This window comes from Delphinapterus leucas, chromosome 9 (assembly GCF_059928025.1).
Source record: "Delphinapterus leucas isolate spDelLeu-1000000601 "Yukka" chromosome 9, BTC_Dleu_Yukka2, whole genome shotgun sequence".
Taxonomy (NCBI): Eukaryota; Metazoa; Chordata; class Mammalia; order Artiodactyla; family Monodontidae; genus Delphinapterus; species Delphinapterus leucas.
The window spans coordinates 67,312,557-67,339,977 of NC_143137.1; the positions used below are offsets into that span (position 1 = coordinate 67,312,557).

At 36.8% G+C, this 27,421-nt stretch overlaps 1 protein-coding gene across 1 annotated transcript in view; it reads right to left on the reverse strand.

The window, feature by feature from the left end:
• Positions 1 to 18,167: 18,167 nt before the first annotated feature.
• The window catches only part of DGKB (diacylglycerol kinase beta), a 57,347-nt gene continuing 48,093 nt past the window's right edge, over positions 18,168 to 27,421 (reverse strand). Inside the window, exons 6-8 of the mRNA XM_089917091.1 lie at positions 21,075 to 21,192; positions 18,388 to 18,476; positions 18,168 to 18,305 (exon numbers count right to left, since the gene is read on the reverse strand). Of these exons, the coding sequence (XP_089773217.1) occupies positions 18,168 to 18,305; positions 18,388 to 18,476; positions 21,075 to 21,192 (345 nt within the window). The remainder of the gene's footprint in view (positions 18,306 to 18,387; positions 18,477 to 21,074; positions 21,193 to 27,421) is intronic.

Consider the following 27,421-nt stretch of genomic DNA (forward strand, 5'->3'; position numbering starts at 1 on the left):
CTCTACTCTTATTCATTACTGTGATACAGCAACCCTTCCACCAAGACCCTGTAATTATCCCAGGTGGTTTTATGGACAAGATGAAACAGACCGTGCCCAGAGTTCCTTGACCTCCTAACACCTAGCGAACCTCCTCTCTGCACACCAGCTGAGCCACCCAGATCCACGGCTGCATAATGGACTTTACCATCCTCTGCAACTAATCTATTCTGAAATCACATCAAACCCTAATATTCTGCTCTCTGCTACAATCTTCTCTCCTGTTTCCCTCATTTTCTTCCTCTGTTGGTGTTTTCTGATGATTTGCCTCACAACCCAGTAATTATATTCTCATATCTCCTCTGCTCCCTGCTTTAAATTTATTGTAATTCACACTGTTAGCCGAATTATCTTTCTAAAACAAAATCTGATCATGTAGTCTCTTATTTATACTGGATAAAGCCCAAATCCTTGACAAGAAAGGTCAGGCTTATCACCATCTCAGACCTTGTCTTGCCTGTCTCTCTACACCTCACCTTTACTCATAAGACTTAATAAACATTTTGCTGTTTCAAGACCTCACTCTGTACTCTCTTATTTCTGAGACTATTCATATAAAGTTCACTTTGTATTTGCTGGCCAAATTCTTGTTTTATTCAAGATTCAGCTCAGGCATCATATCTTCAAGAAAGTTTTCATTTACTCTTTGAATTACACTCAGGATAGATGAAGATTCTCTTCACTAAAGCCTCAGTAAGTTAATATTTACCTCACAATAATATTTAACCTCTCTGCCTGTCTTGCCCAACAGACTCGAAATTACAGTAAATAAAAGAACTGTTCTTATCTGAATTTTTAGCTCCAGTTACTTTAATAAAAGCCAATGGAAGGAAGGAAGAAAGAAAGAAAGAAGGAAAGAGAAGAAAAAAACAAAAGGAAACTGGCACTGCAGATATTGTAAATAAAAATAATGTACATTGATTATCAGTAATGATCTTAAAAATTCTTTAAAGGCATAGTCATAACAGTTACATGAAGAGTGGATACTTAAATGTAAAAAACCCAAGTTTAAAGTAATCAACATTACATGATGTATTTTATCAACTTTACTAATATATGTTGATGTTGAAAATTATTAATAATTAACCCCTTATTTACAGACTAGAAACTTGCTTTTAAATTATAATGTAAAATATTTTATAAAAAGAAAACTAAATCACAGAGCTAAATATAATAGAAATGATTTTAATGATGATCTGCTTTTGCTGTTCAAATACAAAATTTAAAAAGCTACTTCTTCATGAGACATCTCAAGTATTCATTTGTTGACAGTAGCAGAATTAATTGAATAAAAGCCTAACCCAAATTGAAGAATCAGTATAAAAACACGTGTAATCACAGAGACCCAGTTAGCCTGATAATTAAAAAAATACATAAAATTTATAATGAATGTAAGACTACACCATAGCTCTAGAGAAGTTGATCAAATATACAGCTTCCACTATAAAATTATTCTAAGAATCACAGGGACTCTAGCTTATTCTATTGATTTCTGGAAACTAAAAAAGTTATATACTAACAAAAATAGTTTTAAAGTACTAAATGAGGCTAAATTTTTCTAAATTTTACTAATTTTTTCTTACAGTGAAGAAAAATTTATGAAAAGGACAACAATAGACTTATAGATTAGCACACAGAAATAAACACACATCCCATCATCATGTTCAAATGTCAGTATAAATTGAACTCTACTCTTCTCAAGGATAGAAGATAAAACATGATAGTAATAAGGCTCATAGGGTTCGAAAGATAACAAACCATGATAAACAGAGCAGAGAGGGACTTCTGTTAGGTAATGAAGTCATCTCCAAAAACATACCTTTTTTGTTACAACGAGGGAATTTCATATAATTTTTTTTAAAGCCTTTCAGTGAAGGTTGATGACATAATGGTGAGTCCAAATTTAATTAAAGCAAATCTGTGAGGGACTAACACAACATGGACCAAGTCTGTCTTGAGTTAGGGGTAAAACTTGGAACATAAAGAAGTGGGCAAACTGCATGCTCATCAGGTCATGTTTTATGTGAAACTGCTACAGTTTTTTGCATTGACATTTGATTGGGATTGGACAGCAGAGATTTCTGAGTGTGATCCAAAAAAAGAATCAGGAATGCATTTTTGATGGAGTCCATCAAAGGCAGAACATCTGTTTTGACAATCAATTGGTAAAGGTTAATGGCCTTTTCCAGAAATCAAGTTGTTGATCAAGAGTCCTGACTGATTGCATTAGATTCACTTTCTACTTGTTTGGAGGTGGGATGAGCTATGCAATACCTCTGTAAACAGTTCAGAATTATCTTCAATATGGCAGTAAATAGACTGTGGTTCCAATCATTTTTTGCTGGAAAATTCTCAAAGAAAGCATTATAAGTACCTAAACATGGTCACAAAGAATCTTGATAAATTTTAAGCAATGAAGCTTTTTGTGACAGTATTCTCAAAATATGCTAGAAGCCAACTGCAACTCCAGAAATCCGTGATTATATTTGATGTATGGAATCACTGATTACATTTCTATTTTAATTTCAGAGTAGTTGGTTTTAATCCATTTTTGTGGCCATAAGCATCATCAAGACAAATTATTTGTGGAATCCTATTTAATTATTTGTGGAATCCTATTTTTAGTGCATGCTTATAAAAGCAGGTCATCAGTGCAAAGAAGATGCTGACCTTGCTAATCTTCATAACAGGTGAGCACGTACGTATTGAATCATTAAAGTTAATAAGTGTTGAGGAGGGATTGAGGGATGAAAAGAGAGGTACAGAAATTTTAAACAATAAATAAATAAAAATAATACCTGAAGAGATGTTCTAAAATATAAGAAGACTGCTGCTATGGACCTCGACATTAAAGTGTGTCATTAAAATGCTTCAACCAGCAAAAAGGGATCTGTAATGAGTTTATATTGGCCATTGAATAACCAATTCCTGACCACAGGGTCAAAAGCAAGGGATAAAAAACTTCAATAAAATCTTATGTCTTAAGTTCTTCATTTCACATTTTCTAGAATAAGCTAGAAATGATATTGATGACCACTTCGCAATAATTGTGTTTGAAACTCACCTGCTCTTCTTAGAGAACATGATCATGAAAAACTCATATTATTTGTGAGGACTAACTATTTTCCTTCAATGAAATTTTAAAAATTTACAGCAGGTGATACAGTGTGAAATCATTCCTGGGAAGTTAATGAGAGTTCACAAATTGAAAAGCTTCCCGAGCCCATCAGTTGTAGCATATTAAGCAATTTTGTGTGCAAAACAACTTTATTAATTTGTTTAAAGTTTTAGTATCTAAACAGTTAATGAGTTTAAGAGTCAATGTACTTATTCCATGATTGGAAAGTAAACTTTAATTTCTACTTAGCAAGGCAGCAAGGTAAAGTGATTTAGGCTAATTTATTGACATGTACAAAACTACAAGGACTTCAAAGAGCAGGTGTACTTAGAGAATTACAAGTAGTTCAAATCCTTGATTCTAGTGTGTAAGGTGGTGTGTGAGGGATTAGATGGGTTGATCCAGTTAGAGCCTTGTTTACCATGCTAGAGAGTTTGGCATTGATTTAAAATACTTTAAATATTTAAGAAGGAAAATATTTTATTGTATTTTTGAAAGTGGATCCAGGGAGTAGTATCGAGAATGCAAAGAAAAGAGGAAATTCAGAGATTATGCTATTAGTACTAGGAGAATTCTGGAGAACAACTTTTGGGTGACATATGAGACAGTTACAGTTGGGCTGAAGAAAAGAGAAAAAACATCAGAATAGGCTGTCTAATGATTAATTTGATATTCAAGATGAGGCACCAATTATAATTCTTAGGTTTCTGGCTTGGGAAAGTTGGGGAATGAAGGTTCTAGATAAGGCAAATAGGAGAAGGCCTATATTGGGATTTGGAGAAAGGGCAGAAATGATGAGCTCAGGGTATGAGCTCTGGGTCTTGGGTTCCGATCGTTCTTGGGTTCCGGTCCTGAATTGTCACTTCATAGCCATGTGACATAGGAAATTACTTAATCTGTTTCTCAGTTTCCTCATAGGTAAAATAGAGATAGTTACAACATTTACCTTATGGTGCCGCTGTGATGATTAAATTAATTCATACAAATCATTATCAATAACTGCAAACCCTTCATAATCTCAACTGTTTGTTACCTCACTCATTCTTGTAACTTGACACCAAAAACCTTGATTCCAACATTTTTTTTTTTTTTTTTTTTTTTTGCGGTACGCGGGCCTCTCACTGTTGTGGCCTCTCCCATTGTGGAGCACAGGCTCCGGACGCGCAGGCTCAGTGGCCATGGCTCACAGGCCCAGCCGCTCTGCGGCATGTGGGATCTTCCCGGACCGGGGCACGAACCCATGTCCCCTGCATCGGCAGGCAGACTCTCAACCACTGCGCCACCAGGGAAGCCCCCCAACAATCTCTGATTCCATTGTAATCCACAATGTATTTTCCTAACACCCTTACTGTACTTCACTCTTCATGTCCTTACTTCCTAGTTTCCCAGCTTAATCTCCATGGCCAATCCCTATAATTACTCCCTTGCTCATACTCTCAACTCCTTTGCTTCTCTCTCATTTCATCATATTGGGCAAAACACAGTCTCATTAAGGCTGCCCCATGCCTATTCTACTCCTGGGCCTAGAACGTAACTGGAGAAATATGACTGAATATGACCAGAGAAATATACCCATCCAAGCTGACTGATCTTGTTCTAAATCCACAGTTATTAAAAGGAAGAGACTTTTCATTATTCCCTGGCAATCATATTGTATTTCTTGATCCACATAGCTCCCACTCTCCCAGGTGACTCGTGTGTAACTCATTCCTGATCCTCAAAACTCTCATACCGTCTTTGCTCCTAGCAATGACCCACCTTCCTACTTTTCTAAGAAAATCTAAGTGTCATATCTTTATTCCATTGTTACCCCCTGAACACACCAGTTAGATTGATTGTTCTTTTAAACATGTAAGTCAGATCACTCTCTCTTTTGGTCAAAAGCCTCTAATGGCTTCCAACTTCTTTCACAAGAAAAGCTAAAGACCTTAGAATAGCCTAAATTGTCCTACACATATGAACATCTTAAGACATATTTCACCTTCTCTACTAGTATTCCCCCTGCAGAAGGAGACCCAGTCACTAATTTCTTTGATGCACTTCAGCTATGTCAGGCTTCTCCTGCCTCTGAGTCTTTGCTTGTCCTTCTTTGGTGACGACTCTGTCTACAAAGTGCTGGCCCCAGAGAGCCACATCGATGACTCCCTCACATTCCTCAACTCTTTACTCAATTATTTCCTTGGTGAACTCTTAACTACTTCTTTTATAATTGTAGTTCCAGCATTTCTTCTCTTCTTTTCCTACTTTAATTTCGTCCTTTAAGCTTTACATACCACCAGTAATTTAATATAACCAGGTACTAAATACTGTACTTATTGCTTTGTTTATTGCCTATTTCACTCCACCGGAATGAAGACTCTATGAAGGCAAAGATTTGATTTGGGTTTTTACTGTTTTTCCTTCTACTGTTAATACTACTGGGTACATACTAGACATTCAATAAATACTTTTTGATTAATATATTTAGCATAGTAGCTGGTATAGTATATGTGCTCAGTAAATAAGTTGCTGTGATTATTTATAATAATGATAACATATCAGGCACGTAAACAACATGGAACCTCCAGGTTTCAGCACTTGAGATTCAGAATAGGAGGAGGAACTTAATATAAATTAATACGGTAATGAAATAAATAAATAAACAAGATCCTGCTGGGAAAAATGTTAAGAGCAGAAAGCTGTGGCATGTGAGGGCAGGGCGTACGGATGAGCCACATGGGGCAGGTTGAAATCTTGAAAGCTAGGAAAGATATTAAAAGGAAGTATCCAGAGAAGCAGAAGAAGAATAAGGAGACGACAGTATAATGGGTGTCAAGTTAAGGTAGACACTCATGAAAGAAGAGGTGGTTAGCAGTGCCTAATACTTCAGAGTATATAGTACCAAGGAAATGATAACGTAGCAAATGTCGAGCTACAAATCATGATAAATACCACAGGAAGATTTAATGAGTGAAAATAAATCTTCAGAATCAAAAGTATCTACAAAAGCAATGAAAGAGTTTGCAAGATTGTTAGAGACAGGACTATTCATTTAACCCATGTTCTTTACCTTTGATTCTCTCAAAGAAAGCAAGGATGGAATAATAAAAGAATGTATGTCGTGTTTGAACTTATAAGACCAGAGGTTGATATAAGACCAGAGGTTGATATAAGTAGGCCAATTCACTGAATTGAACAGGGCTTTATACCTAGATAGCTGGATAATAGAATGACATAATAGATTTCTTCTTATAGTTAAAATCTGAGCACAAGGATGCATCTAAAACAGTAAAATTACTACACTTCTTAAAGAGAATGCAAATATATAAAAATTTTATAAGTTCTTTCTCTTTAAGAAAACACTACAAAAGAACATAAAACCAAAATTCATCTAAAATGTATTTTAATATGGCTCTCATTATTTTTAATTAATCTTATTTACTACAAGATGTATAATAAATCTTACATGAAGAAAGGAAATTTAGAATTAGTTACTGCATTCCTCAGCCCCATGGAGGTGTTTACTTCTGCTTTATATTTGCAGTTTGAGAAGAGAGTTTTATTTTTTTAAAATAAAGGAATTTAGATACAACCAGCATTTTACAGATAATTACAAAATGAATCATAAGTGGGTGCAAATTGAGTAATTTGATTAATTTCTTAGTTGACCTTTAGAAAAGTATTTGTCTAACATTTCTTACTTGTTGTATTTTTATTATATCAAACTGAAGTTCCAGCTAGTTAACTTCCATGTTGTTTTAAGAAAATGAGAACTGCGTTATAGATATGATAGTTTGTTTTGTAAAATAACTGTTTCACTTTAGAAAAAATCTGGGTTTTGAAATGTGGTATGAATATTATCTTTGAATAGCTGCTTCTCTTTCTATCAAGATTTGTTCTCTTCAGGATTACCTCACTTACACATTTTTCCCTCGTATATTTATTAAATCAAGGAATTATTCTGCCCGTAAATTTACTGTTCACTAATGAAAGATAAAATACACCTAATGGCAGTGCGTAACTCTCTTCAAGGTGTGTGCCCTCATTCTAAGTAGCCTCTGACTTAGGTGAAAGACCTCCCGACTGCAGATATATAATGTGCATCGCCAGCAAAACTGTCCATAAGAATAACTTCATTATCTGGGAAGCCAGATCTATAAAACATGTAAAATGTGGAAGTGTTCTTCTCATACAATTTCTGGTAACTACAGCATGACTACGTGATAAAACCTGAGTCAGCTTCAGTTACAGCATACCTTACTAAGACGTTTATTGTACCATGAAGGAAAGAGGAAATATAGTGGGCAAAGGGGTATTTTCTGAAGCCATGAGGTGTTTTAGGTCTATTGAGTTCTGCCCCGATCAATGGAAAAATGATCTCTGGAAGCATTGAGTGGTAGAGTGTACCAGTGAGTCACAGACACCCCAAGTTATAGCAGAATGATGAGAAGGAAAAACTCACCAGTACCACTGGACAAATTGTTGTAGGTGGTAAAATATGGTCCTTCAAAGGTCCGCAGTCACATTCAGGTTTCAGATGAGAAGCACATTTATTATGCAGCTAGGAAAGGAGAAAGAGGACACTATCAAATTTTGCATGGCAACAGCAAGCATGAAGCAGATTATATTTTGCCCAAGATACAGCAAATATATTTAAAGAATTACAAGAACAAACCAACAAGATCATAAAGGGATTCATGCTACATTTGCCCTTATATATATTCTACCTTAAATAAACTGTTTAGCAACTTCCGTGACCCAGCCTATACATTTTCCAATTCTCAGAAATGTTTATATTAGAAATGTGCTTTAGGTTTTCTACCAAAAAGCCTGATTCCTTTGACAAACACACATTATTGTCCATTACAGTCCTTCCTTGGCTTATCTGTTAGCATAATCTTGAAACTACTAGGCACTGTGGATGCTTTTTTTTTTTTTTGACCCTCCTGTTTTCTCAAAGTCATTCCAAAGTGCACAGCTCAGTATGGGGCATAATTGATCCCATCATTAGTTTTAACTTTCTAATTCAATATGTAAATGTAACCAGACATTCATCTCAGTAGGAGCAGGATATAAATATAAGAAGACGATTATGATTATAAAAATTTATATTTATCAGCTCTACATTAAGTATGTGTATAATCATGTAACATGTTATTTCCTTTTCTACATGTAAAAATCTAAGCTGATATTTTTATCAACCTTGTCACAAGTTTAAATTAAGGTGTTATAACATAGTATATTAAATAGTGATTTTTTAAAAATTGAGATGATAATTCTTATTGGAACCATACAGAATTGCTAAAGTAGTAGTTGTTTAAAGGCATCTAGGGGTATATCTGCCCCCTACTCCCTATCAGTTTAATATAAATATCCATACTTTAGAAAAATGATACATATTAATAAAATAACGTCTCGTTCAAAACCAAAAAGGAGCTGCTTCATTTTTCACTTTTGAACCCAAAGCCACCCCGTTTACGTCAATGATTACATTAATTAATTTCCGCAACAAACCTACCCTTGTAACAGTTAATTAACAACCAACCATAGGAGTCTAATGGGGTTGATCTACTGTTAGCAATAGTATAGCTCACCACTATTGAAGGGGTATTTCTGTTGTCCTTGAATCTAAAACATCTGTCACCTCCTGCCTTGGAGTTAAGGCTACTTGCACAGTAATTAACTCACACTAGGCGACATTACATGAAATAAAAGTATCTTTACACATTCATCAATAATTAGCAGTTCTGCTTCTCCGTGGATGTAAACTCCTTTTGAAAAAGTGGTTTAATCTTATCAGGCATTGCCGATCTTTGTCAAGAGGCAGGAGGTATTGAAGATAAAGAAGCAGTTGAAGTCACATGCAAAATAGGAATAAATTAACAGACACTCACTTGGCAAATGCAAATGCATAGTTTCCTCCAAATAAAATCAGTGACTGGTTTAAATATATTAATTTATTGGACTTAATTTTCTTAGAATAAATCATGGCCCTGAAATTTTGGATTTAAACCAATAGATTACCAAGTGTTGCAGGTTAAATTGGTCTTTCCCCAATTGATTTCCTAAATCTTAGTACTTGTGAATATGAACTCATTTGGAAATATCTTTGTAGATGTATTCAAGTTCAGTTGAAGTTATACTGAATTAGGTTGGGTCCTAATCCAATGACTGGTGTCCTTATAAGAAGAGAGAAATCTGGACATAAGGAGACAGATATGAAGGGAAGAAAGCCATGTGACAACGGAGGCAGAGATTTGGTGATGGAGCCACAGGCCAAGGGACACCAAGGATCGCGGGCCACTAACAGAATCAGGAAGAGGCGAGGGAGTATTCTTCCTTACAGCCTTCGGAGGGAGCCTGACCCTGCTGACATCTTTACCTTGGGTTTCTAGCCTCCAGAACTATGAGAGAATAAATTTCTTTTCTTATTTTGTGGTATTTTGTTATGGCAACCCTAGGAAACGAATATACCAATCATTATGAAAATTGAACCCAAACCAAAGACAGGCTGTGTGTCTGAAGACTCTTTTGTAATGTGGTGTCACAGAGAAAAAGCTTCTGCTTTTTGATCCTGTACCACCTATTTAAAACTGACAATGCAAGGCTCTACGAAGCCTCTACAAATAGAGAGAAAAAAATTCTGTCTGTACACATTGAGAAAGTACTGATTTTCACTCTTGACTGCAGTTAGTGAAGCTTTACATGCAACTCTGAAGGACAGAGATGCAGGGCACTGACCACAGGTGCATAAGCTGAGGGCCTCAGCCTCCTCCATGCCTCCATACCATGTGTTTCTAACAATCTACAACTGATATGATAAGGGATGACTAACCTCTCTATACAGTTATTTGAGGGTTACCAGATGTAAGGAAAGATAACAAACATAGCATGAATTTAATGACAGCTTTTTGGCATTTAGGCTAGTTTCCCAGCAGGGGGGAAGAAAAAGGAACTGAGGACTCAGGTAGAATCACACAGTTGATAAGCCAAACAGAATGTGTGTGTAAAGGGTAACTCTTCGTATTGAAGTTGGAGGGTTTCAGAGCATAGGTACCAGCAAATGGTCCTATGAAATACTGCTCTCTGCAGAGCTAAATAAAACCAGCATGGCATTGTCCAGCTTGATTGTCACGTGGTCCATATTCCCAAGTTTTGTCTAGGCAGCTGCAAGGCAGAGTCTTGCAAGAACATAGGCATATAGCAGGGTCTACAAGGAGGTCAGTAACCATATCATCATCAGTGAAACAGGGAGACGCAGTGCAAGAAAATTCTCCTCCCCAAGAAGTCTGTATTAACTAATAATGTGCAAGGTGCCTTATACTTTTATGAAGACTGGAGTCTGGAAGCTGCTAAATATAGTTGGATGTCCATCAACATCATGAGATTATTTATAACCAGGAGTGTCAAACCAGAGGACACCATGTTGGAAAATACGGATCATTCCACAATGTGTATAGCAGGTCTAGTGCATTTATCATACTGCTCAGAGACATACTTGAGGACAAAATATAAAATGTGAAACCCAGTGAGAAAATGCTTATAGTTCCCAGGACTATTTATCAAGATTAAAAGTGAACCTCATTTTTGCTGTGAAACTAAAACTTCTGCATAAAGTCTCTTTTTTAAAAAAGAGCAAATATCAACAAAATAGAAACCATATAATAGAATTTAAAAGGTACTTTCCCCCAAAACTACCCCAAAACGGGTTATGTTCTGTTTCTTGATTAGGTGGTGGCTACACAGGGTGCTCATTTGTGGAAAACTCATTGAGCTCTACCCTTAAGATATTTATACTTTTCTGCATGTATGTTATTTTTCAATAAAACTGTAAAAAGGAAAAAAAAGTGAATATAACCAGCAATAAAAACAAGTTGCTTACACTGGTCACCACGACATTTTACAGAAAAAGACACAGCACAGCTGAGTCCTTCTCAGTGTCAATAAGATACTGAAGTCTGACAATTGTCTTAAAGATAACCCAGATCCCAAATCAGCAAAACAGAAAAAGCCTCATCAAGAAGAGAAATAAACTAGAACACCGATGAATCCTGCCTCTTAAATGGAATGGCCAATGAAGCCCCAGAGAAAGGAAATCGTTACCTTTTTAAAAGTGTTTTTATTTTTGTTCACATTTACCTCTGCATTTTTAAAGAGTAAGGCATAAAAATCTCAGGTCGTTATTCTATTATATGTACAGAAACGTCCATTCATGTTAAGGGAATCAGTCCCTTATCTAGGAAATTCATAAAATATAAACCAGCTATTCCTGGAAGTGAATTAAATACTTGGAAATAATTTCAGAGTTTACGACAATTTCCAATAGCACCTAATTTAGAGCCAGGTCTATGTTTATTGAAAACAGCCGTCTCAATTTAGGAAGAAAAAGAAAATGTGTGAATGATGTGTGTGTGTGTGTGTGTGTGTGTGTGTTTACTGGATGGAGTTGAGAAAAGAGTGAAGGCATTGTATTGAGAAGAAAGCAATGTAATCTAAGAAGTCAAAAGGGAGAAAAATAGAAAAAAAATTTTCATAAGAATTTGGAGTCAAAAAAGAAATAAATCATTTTCCTACAGAAAAATGAAGTGACCAGATTTAGAGGCACATTTGCTGGTTTATATACATTTTTTCTAACATTTTGCCATTTCAGGGTGCTGCCTTAATGCTGGCATTGGCTAAAGCATGAACCTTTCTATTTTAAAGGCATCGGAAACCTTTAAACATTATTGTTAGGAGCTATTATTTTTTTATTTTTTGGGGGGGTATTTGCCTCACTTTTTTATTTTTTAACATCTTTATTGGAGTATAATTGCTTTACAATGGTTAGTTTCTGCTGTATAACAAAGTGAATCAGCTATATGTACACATATATCCCCATATCTACTGTCTCTTGTGTCTCCCTCCCTCCCACCCTCCCTATCCCACCCCCCCAGCTGGTCACAAAGCACTGAGCTGATCTCCCTGTGCTATGCGGCTGCTTCCCACTAGCTATGTATTTTACATTTGGTAGTGTATATATGTCCATGCCACTCTCTCACTTTGTCCCAGCTTACCCTTTCCCCTCCCCGTGTCCTCAGGTCCATTCTCTAGTAGGTCTGCGTCTTTATTCTGTCATACAGAATGAAGTCAGAAAGAGAAAAACAAATACCGTATGCTAACACATATATATGGAATCTAAAAAAACAAAAAATGGTCATGAAGAACCTAGGGGCAAGGCAGGAATAGAAATAAGGAGTTACTATTTTAAAAGAAGTAGAAGCCCTACATGATACCAAAAGTCAATAATCCATAGTCATCGTATAAGCTTTCGTTTGCTAAGCTCAAATGACATGTATCATCCTCCTATCCTGTGAGTCCTGCCTGACCACGGGTATTTTACCGCAACCGGAGCAAATGATAACATGTTTTAAATAGAGGTTTTACATGTCAAGAAAATATGTTCATGGCAGAAATGAACAGGTATAAACAGTGTGATCTTAAGAATCAGAGAACGTAAGCAAGGGGAGGAGGAGAGAAGCAATGATGACATTCAGCCCGGCTGATTGAATTATAAAGCCCAGGGGAAATGGTTGCCTAATGGTAGAAGGTAGTTTATACTGCTCTCACTTAGGATTTTTCTGTTTTTATTTTTTAAGGGGTTAGATTTACAAAAGGAGATAAAACCCAGTTCTAAGAGCCTAACATTCTATCTACATAATGGTAAATAGTATTACATCAAGAAGCCACAGGTTCTGAATAAAAAAGGGGTGCTAAAATGGTTTCTTTATCTTTAAGCATTTGTCTACACTTACTTGTATATTTGATGCAGATTTGAGTATTACAGGATGATTCAAAACAAAATTTAAATCATGCATTTAAAATTCACTATTTAGCAGTAAGAAGAACAGTGTTATCAGTCATGAAAGTGAATTATCAAGGATCTCTAAACTCAGCACTCCATCAAGATTTAGGGTTATTAGAAGAAAAATGTGTATACTGGACCCGGAGCTGGATGAAATTGTAGTCTAACAGTGTAGATGACACTAGCATGCAGACGTGACACTGCCGGACAGCATTTCAGTCTTTCCTTTGGTGTGGAATAAAAGCCTAGAAAGTGTTTAGAAAATGGCAAACATTATTATCAAGGAAAATTTCAAGGAAAATGTGGAACTTAATTTGATTCCTGAGGTATAGTCAAAACTTGAGGTGGGTGCATTCAGGGCAATACTAGAGTAAGCTAAACAGGGGGGAAGCATGGCTTTCCCAGAGGCCTGTCAACAGACATGCTCGGCTACAGCAGGGACTGGGCATACAGGGGACTACTATATACGTCACGTGCTTAGGTTTGGGTCGGATATTTGGAGAAGTAAAAACCAGGTTGAGGCAGGAAGAGGTGAGAGCTGCATTTATTATCACAGGACTATTATAGGTTGCTGAAGGTGGCATATGATAACAAACTAGTATTTTCAGAAGATGACTCTGGAGGTGGTTTGCAGCCTGTGTTATAGGAAAAGTACCTTCTGTTAGGGAGATAAGCCAAGATTTCTGACTCTAATCTAGTTAAGAGGTGCTAAGAGCCTGCACGTGGGCTGTGAATGGTGAAGACAAAAAACTAAAATCTGAGAGAGATATTTTAAGGGGAAAACTTAAAGTCTCAGAGATAGGTTGGATATATGAAATAGAGGTGAAAGACAAGGATAAAAGAGATTGACTTCTGTTTCCAATGATTGCAAGCCTGATGTTACCATGTCTGATCGAATACAGTTGGAATAGCTGTTCTTAGTGAATATAAATAAATCAGCTTAGTCTAGGATTTAGTGATATTCGGGACCACATGGTTCTGGGTGCTTTTAGAATATGCAGGTGCTATTCTTAGACTGGGCAACTACAGACCCTTCCAGAAGTGAGTAAGAGATGGCATGAGTAACATTCATGGAGTGCCCTCTGTGAGCCACGGGATGGGTTTTGTGCCCTCACATGACATTTTAGCTAGTTTTCACTATGATGATAATTGTCCTTCCATAAGCACTAGTAGGTATAGGGCCTTCCCTGAACACAATGACATAGATTTTTTTAAAAAATCCATTTAATTCTTACAAAAATCTTACAAAATAGGTATCATTAAGTCCATTTTACAAATTAGGAAGCTGGCCGAAGCTTTTTACATACTTGGCCCAAGATTGTACAGCTACTATCTTACTGGTTGGACAGAGACATTCTCAAGAATCTGGTCAGTCTAACTTATGACTAAGTTAAAACTCAAGCCATTTCCAAAAGTCATATGTACAAAGGAAGTGATGGCATTTGGAAAACCACTGAAATGAAGCCAGGTTTCGTTATCTTTGTTTCTCTCTGCAATCTATTCCTCATGGACTCCATTCAGATAGGTCTCACTAAAGCTCAGCTTTGACGGTGCCATATCCCATCACAACTTCTGCTAGTTCTTTGCTATATTAATAGCACTTTCTGGGAAGCATTAAGACATAAGAAAGTAGATTCAGTTGGTTTAAAGGCAACCAGTAGTGTAAGTGTCAGTCAAAAGCAGATCAACTTTATACTAAAATTTTCATACAATAGTTCAGGAAGAAAGTATAGATGATACTAAATACATAAATGTTTAGAGGTAAATATCCTCTGTTTAACCTAGGCAAAAAAATCTATAAATTAATAGATAGAGTCTTATAATTGCTTAACATTAAAAACCAAAACAGCACAGAGGCTGAAGTTATTTTTAAGAAGGCTATATATATTCTTCTGGATACATGAGGACTTATATAAAAATATCAAGTCTTGTTTCATGAACCAAACACCCACAGGAACCCCGGAGATCATGGTTTACAGCAAATCAGGCTAAAGTTAGCCGGAAGCCTCGGGTCTTGGGAGAGCTTAGTAAGAGGGCAGCCACTTTTCCCTGACTCTGCCTTACACCCTTCAGTGGTCCCTGGTTAGCCTGTGTCCTGAGTAGAACTCAGGATTTAAATACATTTACAGCTTATATTGTGCTTTGCTGTAGTGACCAAAGAGTCATCTTCATGTACACTCTGATCTTTTGTTAAGAATAAGACGTTAGGGACATGCTGTCTGAACTGAATTAGATATGAAATCCTTAGATTTTAAAAAGCAGAGTTTATCCAGAGGTAGCACCTTCTTTCCTATAAAAGGAAAGGCCTAATTTCTTACAACACTAGGAACAGGATCAAGACCAAATATAAATATGTAACTGGAGAGTGCCTGGGCTAGAAATATAGATTTTGGAGTCACAGATGAGAGGAACCACTAAAACAAAAGAAAGAAAACAAGAAAAACAAAATGGAATATAAAACAAGAAAAAAATTTCAAGATGCCCTGATTATCAATAAGACCGTTAGCAATGGTAACTTTGAGGAGAATGATTCCCATAGAATGAAAAGGGCAGAAGATATACCTCATAGAGATTAAATGGGGGAAGGAGAAGAGGAGTCAAGTAAAGAAACTTAAAATCTCCAAAAGCTTTTCTATTAGGAAAGGTAGCAATGCATAGTTTTATTTAATTTTCTTTAAATTTATTTATTTTTATTTTTGGCTGTGCTGGGTCTTTGTTGCTGCACGTGGCCTTTCTCTAGTTGTGGCGAGAAGGGGCTACTCTTCGTTGCGGTGTGTGGGCCTCTCATTGTCATGGCTACTCTTGTGGCGGAGCATGGGCTCTAGGTGCATGGCTTCAGTAGTTGTGGTGTGCGGGTTTCAGTAGTTGTGGTGTGCGGGTTTCAGTAGTTGTGGCTCGCGGGCTCTAGAGCACAGGCTCAGTAGTTGTAGCACACAGGCTTTGTTGCTCCGTGGCATGTGGGATCTTCCCGGGCCAGGGATCAAACCCATGTGTTCTGCATTGGCAGGCAGATTCTTAACCACTGCGCCACCGGGGAAGCCCAGCAATGCATATTTTTAGAGCGTTCAAACTTTAAACACATTGTGTTTTTTTTCAAGAAATAAAAATAGGAGGGGCTTCCCCGGTGGCGCAGTGGTTGAGAGTCCGCCTGCCGATGCAGGGGGCACAGGTTCGTGCCCCGGTCCGGAAAGATCCCACATGCCGCGGAGCGGCTGGGCCCGTGAGCCATGGCCGCTGAGCCTGCGCGTCCAGAGCCTGTGCTCCGCAACGGGAGAGGCCACAACATTGAGGGGCCCGCGTACCGCAAAAAAAAAAAAAAAAAAACAGGAAAGAAAATAACAGATCTAAAACATTACACTTGAAATGTATGAAGGAGGGCTTCCCTGGCAGTGGATGAGAGTCCGCCTGCCGATGCAGGGGACACGGGTTCGTGCCCCGGTCCGGGAAGATCCCATGTGCCGCGGAGCGCCTGGGCCCGTGAGCCATGGCCGCTGAGCCTGCGCGTCCGGAGCCTGTGCTCCGCAACGGGAGAGGCCACAACGGTGAGAGGCCCACGTACCGCAAAAAAAAAAAAAAAAAAAGAAATGTATGAAGGATGGCAAAATAACTTGAAATACAACGAAGAAATAAATTCTGATATTCTCTAACTTCAGTTTATAGTAAAGATATAATTAATGAAAGATGCACTTTATGGGGAAAGTAAGAGGAACGGGCTCCTACAAGATCAGAAATAAAACCGAAATATTTTTATAGATGCTTAGCAAGAAAAAAAAGAAAACTAATATTTTTAATGGCCCAAATTTTTTAAAAAATGAAATAGTTTTGGTCTTCTTAAAACTGAGAACTCAACATGTTTAAGTAATTTCTATGTGTAATTTAAATCATTGTTAGACGTTTTATTACAATAACCAAACACTTCAAAAAAATAAAACTGTCTTTCATAATTGAGGAAATTTCAAATGTAAATATAATTTAACCGAGTAATAGCTGAAAATGATTGAAGAAAATGTGTTCATTTTAAAAAAAGTACTTAATTGTACTTTTGAAATGCAAGTCACAGTTTGTTTTTCTCATTATCCTGTGTGTATGTGTGTGTGTGTGTTTAAGAAAAATTTTTAAATGGCGTGTGTGTTGGGGAGGGGTGTTGAGGGGCACTACAGAGAAACGTATCTGCTTAACTGAAACAACGCTCCCTACCGTTTTATTCCCACAAAAGCAAGAATAACTTGTCCTATAACAAGATGACTCATACACTAGCTGTAAAAAGAAAACACAACCGATGGGGGGAAAAACCCAGCCCCATAAACGTTTTTGAACCAAACTGTAAAACATGGCTATTCTTAAAAATGTGCATTCTAATTAATTTCCAGAAGTACAACATGAAACACTAGAGGTACCATCTAACAACTGCATTTATTCCAGAAGTCACTTGAAGCAGCTTTGACAATTAAGCAAACTAGGTAGAGTGCTAAGATTTCCTGGGAAAGACCAAGTGACCTCTCCTTTCTCGATCGTCAATACCATTAATGACTAGCGTTTACATCCGTATCTGTTATCCCTCAATTTATGATTTAAATAAAGGAGCAAGGCAACACCATGTTGTAAAGAAGGGTTAGGTGAGTTCTTAGAAGCATCAAGAACTAAAATATGGACCACCTGCATCTCTACCTAGTCATGTGGTCATTGATGATTTGCATAGATTTTTCTTGGTCTTAGTGTCCTCACTATAAAATTAATATACCACATTATTCATTGTGCTACCCTTTTTAAGCCCATAGATTCTATGATTGGAATAAATTTAGAACATATAGAATAGAAAATTTTACCAGAATAGTGTTTTCGGGCAGAGGGATAGCTGAGCTCTACCCAGTCAGTATCCCAGGCTCACTGCCCACCCACAGCCATGGTGTCTGATTACCTTCCTGGCAGCTCCTAGAACTCCATGGAGCACAGATTGAACACCTTATGACAGTATTACCTCTAAGGTTGTCACTAGCTCTAAAATTCTCGATTCTATGAGGACAAATCTGACCTTGACATTTATCCCTTTGGGAGCCACACATGGTATAAGAGGCCCCCATGAATTTATGCTAACTTGGACTTAGTCTAAAATTCAGGATGGCCTTCCAGGATAGGACTCATCAGAGAACATGGGATATACCATCTTCATCGTGAGTGAATGCTAGAGATTTATCCTTCGATGTTACTCACTGTGATCTGACACCAAACACAATGCAGTCCTGTCAAGCCCTGGTAACATTTAACTGTTTTGTGGCACTTATCACACTTGGTTGGGCAGTTGCCTTCAACCCAGTAATGATGCATCACCTAGAACACAACAGAAGCACTGTGGTAAGAGGAGGCATCCATAAACACCACCCTCAAAAAGCAAGCATGGCCACACACTTACATCAGTGTTCTTCTTGGACTTTACGTAAGTCTTGATGCAAGAAGGAGGTGCTCTAGCCACGCAGCGCTCATGGACTGTGTACTTGCAAACTGAAAGGAAACATGTACGCAAATTCAAAGCTAATCCTGGTCCTGATTGCAATTTTATACAGAAAGAATGACATTAACAGAAGCTCGTTTCATAGCCACTGCTCCCTAATCAATCCAATCAGCCACATGAAGGAAAAGTCCAACTCGACTGTTTTTTACCATGGAATACAAAAGGCCAATTAGTACAGGAAATATTATGCATGTGAAGAACCAAGACTCCTCTATCATGGCAATAGCAGGAAATGCTTAATTAAATCAGGCCTCACTCAAATTTTTCACAATAATTCCCAGATGACAAACATACTAAAGACAAATTGATGACTGCCAAATGGCTTGGTGTCATTTGCTAGAAGGAAGAGATCTATATTTTACAAAGTATAGGCATGAGAGCAGCTGGCGGGCATGGGAATAAAAGCCCATGAGTTTATGCTATTTTGTCTATTGATTTATCTAAACCTTAAATGGCTGATTAGTCTATTTCCAGAGAATAGATTTCATCATATGCCAGGCCTTCAGCTAAACTTCATCCCTCATTGCCATCGTGGCACTGTTTGTCCAAAAGGAACAACCTTTGCTGGGCAGCATACTGTATATATATATATGCAAAATTTTACATGTATCTGCAAATATGTATAGAAACACATGTACAAACATATGTATCTGTGTGTATATAAAACATATAATGTATATAAAAAAACCAACACGTACACTTTATTGGCATCTTTAAATTACTTCATGGCTTGATTCTCAATATAACTCAGGGTCATATACAGATATTCTTTAATAAAACACTGGTTTCAAATTAAGAATTCTAAATGCATAAACACATAGAATAAAAATTAAGTAAAAAACAACCCAGCAGCTCTCTCAATATAACAAACAAAAATTAACCACTGCCTGAAGTTAGAATGAAAATATAATATTTCTATAGTAAAACTATTCCCAGATATCCACTTCTGTGATTTCCTTTGGCAACACTGAGGAAGAAAATGCAGTTTCTCTTCTCTTCCATATTGGCAATAATGTTGAGTATTACGTTTGCACAGTAATCAGTTAAGATTTGTGAGCAAGGTTCTCACTCTTATATGATATTGCCCATGCTATTTGAGAATTACCATTTTGTTTCATAAGCTCCCATCAATAGACAGTACCATGAAAAATTATTTTCCTTAAAAATAATAAAACTTTGAAAACAAATTACTTCCTTTGTACATGGAGAATGTCCTGGTATACATAGCCTTTTAAATGTGGCCGCTAGAAACTGCCCTCTAAAGCGGCACGAGGTAATTTTACGTAACTTTATTAGAATCCTTAAACACGTAAGAAATCATTTAAAAGTGTACCTACTATATGGTTTTTAATGTAAAATAAAACATCTGAGAGAAAGTCAACTCCCAAATATGCTACCAAAGAAGCTGTTAGCTAAAAATAATATCTGAAAATTATGTATTATATGGAAGCCAGGTAAAAAATTAGATTTAATATAAATGCACGAAAATGGGATATGTCTAATAAACTTGACAATTTCAGTAACTCCATACACTGCAGAAAAGGGCGTGGATGGACTACGTGCTGGACCAAGACAAAGTCACACTTTAGTGAGGAGGACTCAATATTCCCTGGTTTTTTTTTTTGGCGGTACGCGGGAGACTCTCTCTCAACAGTGAGAGCACTGTTGTGGCCTCTCCCGTTGCGGAGCACAGGCTCCAGACGCACAGGCTCAGCGGCCATGGCTCACGGGCCCAGCCGCTCCGCGGCATGTGGGATCTTCCCGGACCGGGGCACGAACCCGTGTCCCCTGCATCAGCAGGCGGACTCTCAACCACTGCGCCACCAGGGAAGCCCTCCCTCTGTTTTAGCAGAGGCATCAGGGAATGCAAAAGTTCCTCAGGTATACATGTTGTTTATTTTAAAACTTCTTAAGTGCCTTTTATAAATTGTTACATATACTACCAAAAAGTACACCATAGAATAAAATAAATATTGTAAAGATAAGTGTACCGAAATAAAAATAATGGCCACAATTCATGAACTGGCAACACTTTGGGGTCTAATATCCATTAACCATATATTAGATTTTCTTCGTTATAGAATTAAGAATCATGTGCCTGAGGTATAAGATTAGTGCGTACTCCTTGTGATTTCTTAGTTTGAATGGAAACCGATAATCAATCAATTATCTTTAAAAAACTGAAAGGAATTAGCTCATTATAGGAAGACAATGTGAATAAAGCGATAACTTAGGGAGGGAAAAAAGACAAATATGCATAAGATATAAATATGAGAGACCAATGGATATTTTCATAATACTCCCAGAAGAAATGGGAACCATGAATAAATTAAACTACAGTGGAAAGAAAATGGCTAGTGAATTGGGAAATGTCCTTATTTCTTTTCCAAGAAGAAGGTTTTCCAAAATTGAAGAAAGTTAAAACTAGAGTGATCTAAACCTTCAGAAACATACTTCAGGGAAAGATAAATCATAGGTACGGGAAGGGTCAGGTGATTTCTTAACTCCGTCTACAAATAGGACTATTCCACGAAATCAATCGCTTCTCACCAGAGGTGATGACATCCGGGCAAAGCAAACATACTCACAGGAGCAGCAGAGGCCCTGCTTCCCCACGCCGATCAGCATGTTCAAGCAAAGATTGCAGTAGGCAGGTTTGTTAAAGTGCTTGAGTCGCCACACGTGCTGTCCGTCATCCTTCACATTCTGCACGGGACGCAAGAGAAAAAGATTTCACTTAATGAAGTAAACAGTGGAATATGTAAGTGCCAATAAAATTCAGAGCTGGACTGAAGCATTTGAAGACAATCTGTTATTTCATCTCTGACTTTCTCCAAGATTGCCACGGAGCCTAGAAAACCACATGTGCTCTAGTGGAATGAGATCCTGCTAACAAATATCGGATGCTATAGCAACCCACAAATTCTTGCCTAACATCAACAGTTCAACAGCAGGTCCCAACCATCATAACCGTCCGCCAAACTGAGCACTCCTCAGAACAGAGGCGTGTTTGCCTCACCTCTGTATACTTTACTCCTAGCACAATTCCATAAACAAATCAGTGAATAAAGGAAGAGAAAATACTCGAGTGGAAGATTCTGAGAGATGAAAACCTTGACAGAATATGTTAACCCTTGCTTAATGGTAGGAATATGCAAATTTTATGATGGTGGTTAGCTCTTATAAGGAGGTAGAAGGGTGGGATGGGATGGGAAAGAATGACACTTAAAAGTAAGTTATTCATGATATTCTAAGGCTTCAGTTGGGGGATTCCTTATATGTTATAATTGACACTAATATATTTTTGTATGTCTCAAACAGAAAATTTAAAAACATAAACTTTTATGAGGCTCTAATTACATTATTATTTTACTTCTCTTTTACAAAATATGAATGATTTTAATCTCATGGAAAGATGGCAAAAATATTACAACTATATTACTGTATTTACTTATAACAGTCTCTACCATTATTTGCCACAATAAAACCTTGAGTTCAATTAATTCACATTTTAGCAAAACGACTGTAATTATTATTTATTCTTCTAAGTAAAACTCTATATAATATTATAATAGCTATTCTCTGTTAGATACATTAGATACATTGAAGTAAAATGAAATAATATGATGCTTAAGATTCCTTACAAGGAGGTGAAGATATTAAATGAAGTTTTATACATCATTACTTTTATTACCATCATTTTCTGTATTAACATGTAGTCCTTGTACATCATGTACCAAACTATATCAAACTCAGATTAATTTTAGACATCATTTATTGGTATTCTATAGAAACCACTGCAGGTCATGGTTTTTTAGGTTAGTCAAGTTGCCATACTTCTTAGAACACGTTGAGCTAATACTTTTTTGAGCACCTATTATGTGCTGGGGCACTAATACAAATTCTGTGGTAGTGAGACAGTATAAACATGTCCAGATCATTTTGTTTCTCTGGATAATAAAATATTAATAATAATGCTTCCTAACTACTTTTTCCTATTCCCTATCAAGAGATAAACCACCAGATTTGAAGTACTCAATTGAATCCACAGTAACTAATTCCTACATTAGAACCAGAAATGTCAAATTTGCATCATAATATGAAACATTAATGAAAATGCTTTCTGGGAGATAATTCTCCATGGGTCTCTTGGATTTCTGCACATTTTGTAAGCAGAAGAACTGTCCTTTTCTCCAAGTTATCTTTTCAAAGTTGTTTGAATAACATACAGCCTTGCACAACAGAGATGTGCAGAGGGCAGGTTTCCTTACTGTCCGGTGTAATAAAGATAATTTCTCCCTTCTAAGCAAAGGTTTAGCAAGTTTGTTTACTGTGTATTATAAAAGATTTAGTTTTCCCAAGCCAGGGGTTCTGAGCTCTGATGCGGTGCAAGGCAATTACTTGGACCTCTCTCCATCACCCCTAAGAGACTTTATGGGCCAGGAGAACTAGCTCAGATGTGAAGCTCCTATTGCTTCTTTGCTGTGAGTAAACAAGTTTTTGTTTCTGACCCAGGCACTCATGTCCTCTGCCAGCACCCATGGAACTGTGGCAAGCTCACTTGTTCACTTGCAAGTAGGGTAACTCTCAGAGCCTTCATGGTTCTTGACAATGCTCAGCCTCATTTTCCTGACAAAGAACTAACAAGTTCTCAGCAAAAGCACTTCTGCAGAAGGTGCCATGGAGGAGACATCAGAAGACAATGGTGTTTCAGGTTTTTTTCCAAAGCTTAAGAAATAGGTTTTATAGTGATTTCTGAATCCAGTTCTGGTCTGCTCAAGTCATATGATTTCTAGTATCTTTATTATGTGAATGGAATGCTTTATATATTTGTTTAATTTTGCTATAGCTTCCAAACTATCTATGTTTTAAAATTTCTATTCCTTCAAATAAGAGTAAGATATCCTGATGTTAAAAGTTAAAGAGGTTAATTTTTTTCAAACATATTGATAGTTAGCATTAAGTATTAGCTTAAATAATTAGATTAATGCTTAAAAAGACATTTTTAAGTGAAAAGGAGAAAAGAAAATTTAATTTTCGTATGTATTACTGTTCTTATAAGCCTTGTCATTTTATTTTTAAATGAGTGTCCATTACATGTGAATAAGCCTTCTCTTGTTGAAGAGCACATATGGACTAAGTTAGCTGGCATTTTCCTTATCAAAAAATAAACAAGTCTGAACGTGGGTGTTCTGTCAATCAGAACACTTAGCCATGTTACAGGCTGCCACTGATGCACAAATCCATTACCCCGACATAAAATGCTCCACCAAAAAACAAATTAAATCACTTTATAGCTCTTAGCCGGATACACTGCCAGAATATTCAGAGGATGAAATATGTATGTGACTTCAAGAGAAGAAATTGAAACCAGGAGCCAACCACTTCTAAGCAGCGCAAATTAAACGCCAACGCTATGTATTTTCATGTCTTGTCTTGTTTGTCTTATTTAGATGGTAAACTTACTGGGGAAGGGGGAGACTCTGTCCCTTACTATATTCTATCAGCCAGTAGAGCATACGCCTCTTAGTACTTCCACTGCAAATAAATATTTATTGTCGTAGAGAGGAATTCATTTTTATAAAAAAGCAATGAAGAGGGAATCCGGAAGGCTTGATTCCTGGCCTCTGATGAAAATGTGGATAAGCCATTTCACCTTTCTTATTTTCCTCTCTAATAAAATGAAAGTAACCACTTTCCTCACCCAGGCCATGGTGTGAGGTTTCATTATACAATACCTGTGAAGTCAATTTAGCTCCTCAGAAGACTGGTGTTATATAAACAGCAAATATTATTACCATCATTGGGTTGAGTTGTATAACATCCCAGTGTTTCAGCCAAAAGATTTGAGAAGGATGTTGGTAGGTTTATGATACTTTATTTCATAAAAGTTGTGTTCTACTGGTTTTTTCATTACCAGACATTACTCTTAATAAAAATTTATTCCTGATATTTAGTAAACACTGTATTTTATAATGAAGCAGTTCAGTTCTGTGCATGTGTCAGAGAAACGTTTAATGAAACACAGGCAAATTAACACAGAGAGGGAGTGCCAGGGTCTTCCTCGCCTTCTAATCCCTTGTAAGTCAGAAGGAGGCTTTGAAGGGACGAATGCTCTCTGGAAAATATTGAAAACTATTTCATTATCTTAGTGATTTCTGAAGTATTAGTTTTTTCTGTAAATACCTCAAAGATTGCAGACAGTGTTCAAGTGAACTAGGGCTGTTATAAATAATATCATTTTTTTCGAAGGACCTCAAGGAGAAATTTCACTGATGTCACAGCCAAAATGCTCCCATCCCCCTGCCTAGCCAGGTCCCTGTTCCAACTGACCTCACTTATGACACATAGAAGAGCTAAGGTCGCACATGGATTCCAACTCAAGAAATAATGAGTGCCATTAAATTACCTTACTTTTCTGTTCAAGGCCTCCCCAAAATTATAATGATATGAAAGAAACTGTTCTTTTAGACAAAAAGATGAACTATATCAAGCCTGAGAAAAGAGAAGGCAGAAAGAAGTTTTAAAATTCTGAGTGGAGCTGCAATCAACTGCCCATCTCCAGATCCCACTTTCTGAAGTCAGGCTCAGACCCTAATAGTCTTAAGGTTCAAATGCCATTTCAACTGTCAGTAGCATCACATGGTTATTTTCCTTGAATGACCCAGTGTGGAATCTCAAGAACTGTTGCATTTATCCAGCTTCATAACTCCTTTCTAGATTGTGCAAACAGCAGAACATCTTAATCAAATTAAATTTTAAAAAATAGAGTGTGAAACATTAGTTTTCCAAATACAGCTTTTAGTCTATTAAGAATACATCATCTTCTGCTTTCCCTCATACTCATCAAGGGGCACATTTCATCAGAAATCAGGAAGCAAACCAAAGAATTACTTCCACTTTATCGAATCAGGCAAAAAACTGTATCCTAAAACATTTCAATCAATGGCAAAGTTTAAACTATATATAGGGATTAAAGACGAGGACTCTGAGAACATATAGTGAAATCAACATACATAACCTTGCAAAAATCATACAGGCCAGACTTGGGCCCAACAATCCAACACTAAGAAGTGAAGGTATCCTTATTTTAAGCCAGGCTCCTATTTAAATGTGTATTCCCGTTTTTATGATAATATGAATTCAGGAATTTTCCTTGGAAAACCTAATAATGATCCAAGATTACAGATTTCAGGAATTGGAGCATTACTAATTATCCTGTTCATGGAGGAAAACAAATGTTTGAACTGAGAGAATATCAGAAAAGGAAAGTGATATTCCTGACTAATTTCTTTTTACATGTCCAGATAAGATGACTGGCAAAAAAGTGACCTAGTTAGTTAATAATCAAGCCAGGGTGAAGGCCAATTTGATAACGTTCACTGCCGCTCTACTATCTCTTCATTAGTCCTTATGTCTTGCTGGGGTGGTCTAATTGAGCTAAACTGAAAAAAAAAAAAAAAATCAGATTTCTCTTTCCAAGATAATTTTAAAAGAGTTAACACTCATTCTGTTTGTATGACAGATTAATGATAGAATAACTTGGGAGTCAGCAAAACTATGGCCCTTGGGTCAAATATGGCCAGCAAGCTATTTTGTAAATAAAGTTTTATTGGAACACAGCCCTGCTGTCATTTAGGTGGTGTCTGTGGTGGCTTTTGCACTGTAGTGGCAGAGTCTAGCAGTTGCAACAGAGACCTTATGACCCACAAAGCCTAAACTATTAACTATCTGTCCTTTTACAGGCAAAGTTTGCCAATCACTAGAGCAGAGTTTATTGCTAGATACAGTTATTTAAAAAAGAAAATCATTTTCCTTCAAAATAAGATATTTTTAAAAAGCAATTCTTCACTGAGATGACTGCTGAAGGAAGAATGAGTAAGTCTCAGGCATAAATTTTTCATTGTAATCAAAATCACATATGCCACCCAAACACTCGATTTTACTTCAGATGTAAGAGACTATACCATTTCATACTGGGTCTCATGAAGTGTGAAGGACTTCTTGTAAGAGAATGGAAATGACTTCTACTCCCTAGCATTTGATAAAGAATTAGGTTCTGATAAACTACAATTCTGATCCTAGCACCACAATGGGTATTAGGTAAAATAGAGTACTTTAAAAAATTCTGTTGATGGAGAAAAATGAACTACAATAAAATCACAACTGCTCTACCTTACATTTCACGTGAGGACTGCTCTCCCAGGGCAATATTCTTATCTGGGTAATTGGGCTAATACACCACGGTCACTTTCAAATACACTGTGGTATTTAACATGCACTATCAATTAGCATCTACTCCCTGAGCTCATAATTGACAATAGACAAGAATATATAGGACAACATAACAAGACAGGCCTCACAATAAATGGCTGAATTCAACCTAAAGCTTCTAGATTTCCAATCTCATAAGCAAAAGTGGGGGGCGAAGTAGGAGGGAATGACACCATGAATCAAATTCTCTACAGGTAATAACAAAACACATTTACTGCCTACAGAAAAGGAAATAAATCTCAGTTACTAAAAAAGGCCCTCATCACTCAGTTGTCATTGTGTCGTTACTGGTTTGTAAAACACTTACCATGCCTGGGAATTAAAAAGCTGTTTTTAACAAATAGATGCTCTGATTTGTGATCATAATTACATAGATTTTCCATTTTATTAAAAGCCAATTTTAAAAACATTATTGGCTTATTCTTTTTTTAAGAAGTGAAAAAATACTCTCAGAATTGTTCTTCACAGGGGAACCATCCAATCTCATATTCAAGTTGATCTACAAATGTTAAATAATGTAGCCCTGCCATCTAGTGGCCATCACTGGGAACACAACTTTGGAACACAGCTTGGGTTTCTTTGAAACCCTGAATCGATTTCTCCTATTAGCTCCAAAAAAAAATCTTTTAACGAAAAACATAAAATATAAATCTAAGAATAT